Source organism: Notothenia rossii, assembly GCF_949606895.1.
Source record: "Notothenia rossii genome assembly, chromosome: 11".
In the NCBI taxonomy this organism is placed as follows: domain Eukaryota; kingdom Metazoa; phylum Chordata; class Actinopteri; order Perciformes; family Nototheniidae; genus Notothenia; species Notothenia rossii.
Window position 1 is genome coordinate 21742794 of NC_136910.1, and position 12991 is coordinate 21755784.

Consider the following 12991-nt stretch of genomic DNA (forward strand, 5'->3'; position numbering starts at 1 on the left):
TGGGGAAATTGTTCCGTGCGCAAAGCATTGTGGGGATTTTAAGACCGCGGAGTCTACACATGTGCAGCCTCAACATTTCTCGCTACGAAGTACGCCGGGCTCGGTAGATTTCCAAGTATGCTGGACATTGGAACAGTCCTTCGGCGGCACTCGATGACGTAGTATGCTTGAAATAGAGGCTCTGGAGCAGCTTTACTCGAGATTGAGAAACACCCTGTATCTCTACGGAGAAAAGTTTAACGTTGACCCTATAGCTTGATTTTTATGGATACTGTTTTGCATGAGGCAGAGTTAGAAATAATAGCAATGCATTTACTTTTAGACAAAGCCTTGCCCATCTTTTTTGATAAATGCATTATGGAATGACGAAATACAATGCGAGTGTGCCTGAAGAGACTTTATATCAATTTAGATTTCTCCTTTTGTAAAGGGTTAAGGAATAGATTGATACCTGGTGCCTGTTTGATAAAAAGTAATTTCCCATACTAATAAAATGCATCCTCAAATAGTCATCTGCAGTTTTAAACACTAAAGCTTCATATTGTGAACTGCGACACAAAAACCACACTTGGTTAGTTTGAGTGAAAGATCATGGTTTTGGTTCAACTGTTTTAAGCTAAAATAAGTCAACTTTGACATTTTGTTTCACACAGGACACACACAGCCGTCTCTTGGATGATAGTCCTGTGTTTCAACCTCCCAATGCAGCCTCACATGGACTTGAATTAGAAATGTATTTGCAAAAAACAAAAGTTAAAAGTATCAATTTGAAAAGGATGTTTTGATATGCGAAAAATAGGATTGATGTATTTACCATTATCATCATCTAAAGTCTAGCTATGGCCCCTTTCTACCAACCACGCCTCAGTCACAAATGTACCAGGAGACTTATCAGACTGTAGGCAGCAGCTCAGAGCTTTATGACCCCTGAGGGACACTGTTGTAAACGTGTGAATGTGCTTCGCCTATAGTTTTAATAATACCATCAGTCCTCAGCAGGAGGAGTGAAGGGTGATGACTTTAATCTGTGGTCGATATCTTTTTACACCACAAGACATCAGTGATCTGAATCACTTGACTCAAAGTTGGAGGGCTGCAGTGCAGAGGAGGCCAACGGGAGAACAAAGCTCATTATGAAGAAGAAGTAAGGTCCTTTAGGCTTGAACATACACATACTATCTCGCACAAGTACAAATATAAGTGTGTACGCCATCAAAAGGCAAATGTGTTCTTTTTATGTTTGGCTGTGAGTTTCCCGGTTCAGGCCACTGGTGTCTCCTGTTCCTGCCAAGACCTGGTTCCTCCGAGAGCTAATATGACGCACAGCAAGAATCTGGCTACCTATACAGACTCCGTACATACACATGCTACTGAGGAGGTCCACAATACGCTAAAACACTAACGTTGCAGAAATTCTTAACACATTTATTGTATATTTTATGAAGTATTTTCATTCAAATGGATCTGCACAAAAAAGGGAACTCATAATCCTTAATTATTGACCAGTGGCTGAACTTCAACAATATTTCAGAGAAACACTGAAAATACGGAGATATCGCTAACAGGCTACAAGCATACAACAAATACCAAAATAACCTGCTTAATGGAGGTTATGAACACACACCTGCACGTTATAAAATGTGTGTATTGTCCCACTGACCTTCGAGAGCCAATATGACGCACAGCAAGATTCTGACTAACTAAACAGACTCCTTCCATACACATGCAACTCAGGACTATTCTATGAACCCCTTTTTTCCCAAATGAATCCGTGAAAATTGACCAATTGTTGATCTTCTACCACAATTCACTGAAATAACAGGGAAAAGACTGAGATATTGCTAACAGGTGTAATAGAAAAATATTATACTCACTTACTTACTTTAATAATATCATTGTGTGATTCTTATTTGCTAATGTTTGTCTATATTTACTGGCTTTCAGGTCTTTGCTAAGCTTGGGACAATTCTTCATTAAGAAGATTTGTTGCAGTTATGTTAGTTACACTCTCTGTGCACCAACAGTATGACCTTCAACTTATGTTGAACTGAGAACATCCTGATACCTTCCAGAATGCTTCTTTCATTATGTATCAACAAGCTTGACCCTCCCTTTTCTCCTCTCTCTTTGTTAAAATATGCAACCCAAACTCTACTCTTGGTCTTTCACTCTGCAGACTGTATGCTCTCTGTATGACTGACTGAACGTTCTTGCAATAATTAAAATACCTCAAAGACAGTTGAATGGTTTAATTATTTTTCCATATTTGATAAAGTAAAATCCTACCACAGGTAACAGCCATACACAAAATAAGCTTGATGGAGGTTTATAACACACCTGACTGGGTACAAAATGTACTTTTTTTTTGTCCACTGACCAAATGGCTCAAATTCTACCAACCACTCAATATACTGCCATTGTTTTCTTTGTTGGGCGAAAACAAATCTACTAGCCACTTGCATATTCTACCAGCATCTAGCTTGTTAACGATGCCCGACACATGCCTATATGAAGGCAATATTATGATCTGGTCTGATATTCAAATCAGTGAGGTGTTCACTCCTGGACATTCAGTTGGTCTCAAAGAGATGAAGCATCATGGGAAAAGGCCTGGACCCTCAGCTGGGCCCGGCTCTTTCACACCTGATCATCCATTAAGCTGCAGAGGAGCTGCTGGACTTCAGGGCTGAGTGTTGCTGTTGTTCCTCACAGCTCCATGTATCAATCTTTGTGCCGACCGGAGCCGACCCTGCCACGCTCCACCAGCCATCCGTCCAAGCAACACTAACAATTACACAACGATCACGTCCCCGGCTGCTCCTGCAGAGCGGGGGGGCGACCGCCTCAGGCTCTGACGGGATGCAGAGTTACCCTGTCGCTGTGCTCAGTCCTACACAGTATATAAACTACATATTCTCCTACTTTACGCATCGTTTTTCTATTGTTGCATGTTATTGTACATTGTCAGAATACCGTTTTTGGGGGTCTCGCTTGATGACCTGCCTTAAAATCATCGAGCTTTGAGTCTGTCCTATTAGTTTTTTTGTTTTGTTTAATTAAAATACAGAATAGAAGACTGTGTAATAAAACATGATTTATTACATTTGTAGAAATAACATTAATAGATGCCTACCAAAAAACAGTTAAGCTGGAATCTGATCAGACTCAAAGGAATTTCTGTGATTCATCTGTTTGCCCCTTTTATTTAGCCTTTAAGCAATCATTTCAAGCTTTTCTTCCTAGAGTCAAAGTACATTTAATTACAAACATTTTCAGAAGTAGCCTGTTTCCGGGTCCTCCTCATGGACTTGTAGATTAAGAGGCATAATGAATAGCCGCCTTATTCCTTGTTCAAACCAGGCCAGGGACCTCAGTCGCATCTCATACCCGTTCTCCTCAGCTTTACTATCAAATGGCAAAAATGCCAAGTCATTCGTAAACTAAACAGGAATCCAGGTGTATTAAACTGCTGTTTACTTCTGGACCTTCATTTTTGCTGTGTTCGTCAGCGTAAAGCCCCATATTCCCTGTTCCATTGTGAATGTAATTATTCACTTTTGACACCTGGTGTGCTGACAAGGCAGAAATTAAACAACAGAGGTCCATCAGCAACAGAGTTAGCTTATCGCAGAAAGCAGAGTAATTGTCCTGTCGCTCTATACAGAAAGCCGCTGACAGCCACAAGAAGTGTGTGTGACTTTTCAGTCGGCACATACTGAATGTCAGGTCAAAATCTGAAAAGACTCCATTATGTTCTTGTAATTTATCAAATAACAGCACATTATGGGAACCTTATAAGTGACAAAACATGTGGAACGTCCACATAAGGGTACAGCATGAAGTATAGCCAGAGGTGTAATGCAGTGAAGTAGATTTACTCAAGTACGATTTTGGGGCACTTGTACTGTATAAAGAAGCATAAAATAAAAATACTAAGTAAAGTACATCTACTCTGATACAATTTGGAAGCCAATATTGTACTTTTTACCCCACCAAAGGAAATATAAAGACAGTTACTATTTACTTTACAAATGATTATCTAATACGATATACAAGTAAACTAATAACACAACTATGCTATACAATTATAGGTTAAGATGTCCAGTGGTAGTATATAAAGTCATTAAAAGTACCCCCACCTTGACCAGCCGTGATGAACACAATAATGCAGCAATAATTAAAGATTCTAAAATGGAACAAGTGCTCTTAATTTCGGTACTTGATGCCTATACTTTAAATGCAGGACTTTTACTTGTGCCAGAGTACTTTTACACTTTTGTATTTCTACTGTATCTATATCTGAGTACTTCCTCCGCCTCTGAGTATATCACATACAGGCTTGTAACTCCCTATCACTTTCCTTCACTCTCTCTGCCTGTCATTGGCTGAGGAGCAGCTGATTGACAGCCATCACAGCAGCTAACATCAGCATGGCCTGTAAAGGTTGTGTGAGAGGTCGCGTCCACCATGTGTCACCAGAACACCTACAGACTAGAACTGTCTCCTCACGCCTCCGCTCAATCAGCTACCTGAGCGGAGAGAAATATGTTTCACTCAACCCTCTCAAGTGCCCTAGATACTGTAAACAAATATTATGTAATACTGAAAAAAGTGCAGCAACTAGAAACAGATTTATGCAGTCAGAAGTTGAGGAAGCACTTTGGTTACAAAATAAATAAGTAAAGCACTGTGGTTTCTCCTAGTTATGTTTGCGTTATTTGGAACTCTGTCTATTTTTGCAGCTTTATCTTGGATGCGTGTTACAATCTGGGACATGGTCGCTATGATTTTTCAAAAGAACGCACCAAAAACAGCAAAATATAAATGGAAATCCAGGCAATGTGCTGCAGCGTATTGACAAATTCAGAAACAACCATACAAGTATGTCAAACATGATGATTCAGGAGATTCTATACTTTTAGTAAATCCTTAACACTGCGCTTTAAGAAGAACATGTACTAACGTCCCTTATCTGACCATTTTAGCATTTGATCAGATCTTACACCACGTGATTTATTGTGAATACTTGATCCCTTTTATTTTATTAGTTGTTTTTGTTGGCTAATTATCTGTATTTTTACCATGGTTGAGGCCAGACTAACACATCAGCTCTCCTTTATACTGCGGTACTAATGTTGCTGTATTTTCAGCTTCCAAAACCATGGTAAGATTGCAGTTGTGACTGTTTCTGCTGATGAGTCCATGTGTTTGCTGCAGTTGTTAACCTTTGCCACCTCCGTTTCTCTCGCTGCTTAGAGCCTGGCAGACTGGCATCCAAACTGTGTGTGCCAAGTCGGGGGTCCCATTGCATTCAGCTCAGCACGTCCTATCCTATCAGCAGTGTCACGGATTACCCAGCGCACTGAAGCTCAAATCCCTTCAGGAGGAGGGAGAGCCAGAGAGAGCTACAGCGCACAGTCAGCGTGAGGTCACTTAAGTCTGCCGCGGTGAACATAATTTTGACTTTGCTGAAATAAAGACCCAGCGAATGATGAGAAACTAATGTTTTCTCAAGAGCCGGGTTTTTGTGCCTCATACTGATCTGAAGCCAATTGGATAATTTTTCTTTGCAGAAGCTTTTGTAACAATACATGTTGGTCTTCCTGCAAAATCTATACATTTGCATAAAAACACATGTGCTGTATAATTGAACAATTAGCTAAAAGAGGTTAAAAGGCTCCGTGGAACCCCTTGCAATGTGCAAACACTTGTGAAACAGATGCAAACAAGGTTATAATCTTTCAAAATGTTCATTTGTTTCCCAAAGAGGCCCTAGTATCCTTTTGGGGTTTTTCTATTTCCTGTAGTGTGTTATATAGGTTTTGGTGCATGTCAATGGTCTGCAAAGGCTAAAGTCCCTGTGTTCCCTTCAGAGGGAGTTTCTCTCCCACAGACTCGGACATTGGACTCCTTTGTTTACTTCTGTTACAAAGTGACATCACTCTGTAACACTTCCATTGGCTAGTCTGATCACATTGTATGTGATCATCTCTAAGAGGTTGACCAATCACAACAGACCCAACCTGCTAACCAATCAGAGCAGACTGGGCTCTGGTTTTAGACAGAGGGGGAAAAGAGGTGCTGTAGCACAGGCAGTATGAGAAAAATAAAGAGCTTTTTGAACATTAAAGCATGGAGACATGTCACATTAGAGACACAAAATACAATTATAAACCTGAAAATGAGAACAATAGGTCCTCTTGAAATGTTCAGTTTAGTTTGTTACATTTCAGAGAGTATTTGCTACTTTTACAAATTGGTCTTCCTGCCGGCCATAAGGATGATCCATGAGCCATTGAGCTAAGACATCGGTTTCATCTCTCATTGATCCAAAGAAGCACCAGTTTGCACCATTCAAAACATTCCTCCACACATCTGTCCGCTTCATGAATACTCATCCACCCTGCAGTCACACACTAACACACACTGACCTGCATCTCCTTGTCTCCATACTTGGAGGGGTGCTTGCTGCCCTGGCTCTTTCTGCGCAGTTTTTTCAGCTCCGCCTGACACTTCTCCAAACTCTCCCCTTTGCTCTTGTGCTCCGTCTGGTACTTCTTCAGCGCGGCCTAAGGGAGGCAGCACACAGTCAGCAGGGCAGTCATGTGTCAGCATCCACAGAAGATGTATAACACTGATGGACATACAATCATAGCAGGCTGGCCTGACAGGTGGTCAGCTTCTGTTTTATTGACCGGTGCGTAATGGAAGCTGGAGGATGGCACTTTGGGATTACGCTTTAGTTATAGACCCTCCTTTGTTCTGGCTGTTTCTAGAGCATCACATAATTAATTGGGTACAAAAATGTGGTACAGGTGACAACTTTTTCACGCTTCCCCAAGCAAAAACAAAATCATTAGCTGAAGGTTTTAAAGAGGCCTTATTATGCTTTTTGGGGTTTTCTGTTTCCTGTAGTGTGTTGTAAATGGTCTGCAAAGGCAAAAAAGCCAAAGTTCCCTCCAGAGGGAGTTTCTCTCCCACACACTTCCCCCCCCCCCCCCCCGGCCTGAAACGGCTCAATTGGACTCATTCATCACTATGTACCACCTGCACTTCTTTTAGCTAGTGTTCCAACACTTAAGTACGTTATAGGCTAAGGGGCGGGACATCTCTAAGCGGTTCACCAGTAACAAACGAGCTGGCCAGCTAACCAATCAGAGTGGACTGGGCTCTGGTTTCAGACAGAGGGTGAAAAGAGGTGCTGCAGCACAGGCAGTATGAGAAGAATAAAGAGCTTTTTGAACATTAAAGCATGGAGACATGTCCCAGTAGAGACACTACATACTAACATGAACCTGAAAATGAAGAGAATATGTCTAACTAACAAAAATACCAACCATTTGTGCCTCCAGCTTCTTAAATGTGAGAATTTGCCCTTTTATTCCTTTTATCTTTCTTGGGGTTGGTTTACTTTTATTCATAGAGGCACAACATACACATATGAACCTGATAATGAGCATTGTATGTCAGCTTTTTATGTCCATACTTTGCATCCTGCATTGTGAAAAAAGCACAAACTAACAAAGTATGTCTGCTCTATGTGTTTGTACAATATAACGTATTTGACCAACATGAACAAGTACAAATCAAATGTTAAACGGGTCATTAAATGTCTCTAGAGCTGATTTGCATTTGGATGTCAGAATTTCAGACCATTTGAAAGATCCAAACATACACGTCTAAAATGATTCAATGTTTCTGGGAGTATTTCCAAACTACTGATCACCATAAATGAACAAGCCTATTTTTTTGTAATGCAAAATGCCTCATTTTCACAGAATGAGTCATAATTCATGGTGGAGTGGGAAGTCATTTATGTAACTCTCTGCAGTGGTTTGGATAAAATCCGGTGGGAAATTAGGGAGAGAGTGCGCATTCTGTTTCTGATTTCATGAGAAGATGTCCCACACCGTATTCCCCATAACTTCACTCCCTGGGGAGGCCCTTACTCTCGAGGAGCAGAGCTAAAAGTAGGGTTGCATGAAGCATGTGGGTCATGTACACTGTTACATAATATGATTATGATTGATGCTTTCAAGCCATCAATTATTAATTTCAGTTGGAAAAAAAGTTTTTAAAGTTTTTCTTCTTTACTAAAATTGTGAATAAGTTTGGTACTGTAAGGCTTTTAAAAATGTAATAATCACCATTTTCAGCACAGTATAAGGTTGAGCAGATATGAGAAGAACATATGAGTTAGACTTTAAACATATTACAGTATTGAAATAGATTTTTTAAAACTTAGTTTTAAGGGTGTGTTTGCTTGTTTTATTTAGTGACGTTATTGACACTTGTTTGGGCAATCTATAATGTCTTAAGAAGTACCATAGACGTAAAAAAATACCTGGTTTCAGAACTGTGTAGAGAACTCAGAATGAAACGGACATTAGACCTGAGACTGGTCAAATGATATTTGGTAAAATGTTCTTGTTTTTTTATTCTTCAACAAAAGTAATAAATAGCAGGGATCAACTGTGGAGCAATTGTGGCATAGCGTCATCTCCTGGAAGGTCAAGTTGGTTCAGTTTCCGTGGTACAGAGAAAGTTTAAGGAAACCAATTTCAACTCCTTTTACCTAGTTATATATTATAGAAAAAGAAAAGTTGAACTGAAATGAATTCAAGGTGTTTTTTATTTTTATTCTTAACCAGGCAAAATTGTTTTAATATTCATTAAAGGATATCATTGTTTTATTTTGTTATGATCATATTTTTTTATATTATTTTTTAAGAGTTTTATTTTACTCTAACAACACTAATAACAGCTTAATCATGTGGTGTTTCTGTAATAGTGTGACATCAGAAAGGGATTCTTACGTTCAGGTAGCGAGCGTCCAGCTCCACCTTCTTCTCCAGCTCTGTGAGCAGCTCGTTGTGGAAAGACTTCAGCTTTAAGACACAGAGACAGAAACCTCAGAACAATACCACAAACACATTGAACCTCAAGCGGTTCAATTATGCTAAACCACAGTGCATTATTTATTTTTTAAAAGGAGGGCGACATTGCAGTGATGTTTCGCAAGAATGACTGGAATGGATGTCTTGGTCTTGCTGTCGGAAATGTCGCACCCAAACGATTAGGGGAGGATGTCTGGTATGTGAAAGCATGCCAAAGTCAATTTGCTATCTCAGCACGTTTTGTATGTGTGGTCGGGCTGAGCAAAGCTGAATACATGTAATCCTCAATGTTGGGAGATGATACTACTATCAGCAGGATACTTGCTAAAAAAGCAGGAACTCTGTGCAAGAGAGAGAGAGCATCCGATCCGGTTAATTTCCCTCAACTTCATGTAGAGGTGAAAACACTCGCTGTCTTTTGACTGGCGGTAAAACTGATTCTAGGGTTTGAGCTAATCACATAAAAAGTAAAAACATTTAACAATACCGTGCATTTCTTTATCTACAAGGACCCCAACTACGATGTTCAGTCAGGCAAACAATTAAACAATGTCTCTTGAAATCGTTGATCTGCGTCAATATATAGTTATACGGTCACTACTTTGACTTTTAACATATCAACTGTTTACTTTGACGGTTGAAGTATTTCCCACAGGCGTATTGACTGAACGGGTCCCATTGAAAATGGAAAGACAGATCATTTCTTGTACCGTCCTTTTTTCTAGGTGAGAGTAAAGAATTGTATGACTTTGGATAATTGTTGCAGTTTGACGTGCAATACACGACACAGCAGCTTTTACGCATGATACAACTATTATATCCGCTTGGCCCCAAGAATGTGTGATGAGTAGTGATCAGGGTGGATATGTCAGTGTAAAGAGATATGTTTTGAGACGTGGTTTGAAAGTGGTGAGAGAGTCAATAGGTGAGGTGGGGGGGGGGGGGGGGGGGCGGTTGATGTTACGAATATGGAAATAAGGACATTAGTGATGTGAGTTTTGAAAGAAAGTGTGCTGTCGAAAATGACACCCTTATCACACTTATCTAAGATTTCATGAGTTCAGAACAGCGTTACAAAAGTTAGAATTGTATTGCCTAATGTCACGATTGCACTCAATCCCAATGTCCCTGTAAAAGACATAAGCATCTGCTCTGTGCCCAATTTGTAAATGATACTGCTCTGCATAATGGTGGCCTTGGATCATTGACATCCATTATCCAAAAAGAGCATCTTCTCTGCTAATGTTTCCACAATTGGTCAATTTGGAAGATTCAAATTAAATCTTTTGGGGGACTGAAAAGAAAAGTGTTTCCAGTCTGTAATGGCTGTAATTTACATATAAGATCAGTAAACTTGTTATTAAGTGAAACTGCTGCCTTCAGAAAATAGAAGTAGGCTACATAAGAGTTTGTTTAGCTGAGTATTAAATATCAAAATAATGTGGAGGCTCCAAAGAGAGGCCCACCATCTGTTTGGCTCGTAACTGGTGGCTTAAGAAAGTGCTGATTTTAGCACCACATGCTCACCATCTCCTCGAGCTGGATCTGGATCTGTCGGTGCACTTCAGCCATCTGAAAGAGCACCTCCCCTGCAGAGAGAAGACAAAGAAAAGAAAGAAAGACGATAAACAAAGAAAGGGAGGGGAGGAGAGAGAGAGAAAAACTGTGTTATTAAATCTTTCCAAATGATGTAAGAGCTACATAAATCGTGCAAAAATAAAAATACCATGCAGCAACATGGAACAGATGTGAGACAGGTGTTGGGGGGAGGAGGAGGAGGAGGAGGAGGAGGAGGAGGAGGAGGAGGAGGCGATGGACAAGATGAAACAACAGTCATAACACTGACGGAACGTAACAAACTCAAAAGAACAGCGCAGACAGAATTATGAAAAATCAAAAAGCCAATCAAGCAATCTACTGATGGAGGTTTTCCAGAAGAGCTTCTGCCAATAAACACACAAGAGCAAAATAAAAATCAATCTAAAAATCAGGTATTTCATCTGAGTCTTATGCAACAACAAAACAAAAGAAAACAGCAAAAACATAAGTAAACACTAAAAGAATAAGAGCATGAATCATGCAGCCAAGGAGGTGCGTGTCGTTTTAAGATACCTACATGCTGCCTCCTCTGAATATGCAATGCGTTGTAAAAAACAAAAAGGAACAAAAAGATTGAGTTTGAGCAAAGAACAGAGGGAGAAAAGACCTGGAGAGACAGATCAAACTACCCCAGGAATAATGAGACACACACAACAGGTTGTCACACAGAGAAACAGACAGACAGGCAGTTAGTCAGATCCCTGTTTACACCGGCTGCTGGATAACAGGTCATACTGGGGGTTCTGGGTTCATGTTTTTACATCAACACATTTTAGAAGAAATATCTCAAATGTGTTAAGAAGCTACATGGGTTTAACTTGATCAGTATTCATGTTGACCAATATGAAATTGCAACACAAAAATGTGATGGATATGTTTAAAAGTCATTTTATATCACCATTAATTTGTCCATCAAAGAGTAGAAAGTTAATTTGTACACTGTAAAATGCACATTACATAACTTGATCCTGATTCTTACTATTATGAATGTATTTTATTTTAGTTGTGTTTATGACACCACCTTTTGGTCAGTGTACCATTATAAATTCTAAAAGCTTCTATTCGTCTCAAAAAACCGAAAGATACTTCATAATTAAACAAATAAATAAATAAATATAGGTGATAACACTTATGTAACAACTGGTAAAATATTAATATATAAAATGAAAATAAAACCTAATATTTATTACACTTAAATAAAGAAAATAAGGCGTATGCATAAAAACGCATTTTCTTATTCTAATGTACTTGCAATCTCTTATTGTACATCTACCAAAATATGGACATGATATTGCTCTTTATAAAACGGACAAGTCAAATCAAGCAATCTGATTGGTTTTTAGCCGTGATATACTGAGTGTATACCACGGGTAGAATTGTAGTTACTTTTTACAACAAGTCAGTATCCCTCCGCGTCTGAGAAAAACTGTATACAGTTGGGCTGAAAAGCAAACTGCATGCAGTTTGCCGACCCTCCACTTCGGGCCGAACCACGCCCCTTAGATGTGATATAATGAGCATATACCATGGCCTGTCGTGAGCTATTGCTTGAATATATATCAACCAGGCACCAATACATGTATAATAAGTGTATACATTGGCATTGAGGCCACAGTTAAAGACTATGCAGCTACAGCTTAAAGCACCGAGAGACAATTTATTCCAGACGAGCCGACTGATATGCATTAACGGCAGTCATCTACCTTCAGCATAATGTATGCTCATATCAGGTAATGTATAGAGCTGACATGAAGGAGCACTGAGCGGGGTGTGGGGGAGTTCCGTGGGGTGTGGGTGGTCCAGTGGACAGACAGCGGACAGAGGACAGAGAGAGTGGGCAGGAACCGGATTAAATGGCTTAAGGGAAGTGCTGCGGTCATGCAGACAAGACTCAGTTGAAGTAGAAGGGATTAAGAAAGGTCAGAGCAGGAGGTAGGTGGCACAGGTGGGAAGGAAATAAGTGAATATTCAAGTACTGCACTTAAGACTAAGAGGATATATTAGTTATTTCTTAAGAATACAAGGAGATACAGACATGTAAAACGGATTTGTTCGTTCATACTTAACCGAGGTGACGGAACACCAACCCAAGACTTTTGATTGTGTTTAATCAAAATCATTCTTTTGAAATATGTTAAAAAATGTTGTCCGATAAAAAGGAAAAACGTTTAGACTGAGATGGAATCGCTCACACTACTTCCTAAATTTGCAAAGCGGAAACATGTTCTGACAAGTAAGTTTGAATCAAATGTTACATTAGGGATGGAACAACAAGTGTGGCAAGAAAACATCTCACCCTTAATGCGACACAAAACAAAGTGACAACCGAACAATTTTGTCGGCCTTCAACTCATGATTGAGTGTGTGGTCTCTGAAGTCTTCTTTACGGAAAAACTTTGTTCGGCTTCATGAAAAAAAACCTCAGCAATAGGGACTTTATTGAGGTAAAATAGCTGCCCTTTACCTTCGCACAGCAACACAGATGTCACATATAC

At 39.7% G+C, this 12991-nt stretch overlaps 1 protein-coding gene across 4 annotated transcripts in view; it reads right to left on the bottom strand.

Moving 5' to 3' along the window:
* The window catches only part of baiap2b (BAR/IMD domain containing adaptor protein 2b), a 76483-nt gene that overhangs the window by 23710 nt on the left and 39782 nt on the right, over positions 1-12991 (bottom strand). For all 4 annotated transcript variants that reach the window (XM_079658867.1, XM_079658866.1, XM_079658869.1 and 1 more), the window contains 3 exons: positions 10425-10486; positions 8817-8888; positions 6432-6569 (listed from right to left, as the gene is read on the bottom strand). In XM_079658867.1, the coding sequence (XP_079514993.1) occupies positions 6432-6569; positions 8817-8888; positions 10425-10486 (272 nt within the window). The remainder of the gene's footprint in view (positions 1-6431; positions 6570-8816; positions 8889-10424; positions 10487-12991) is intronic.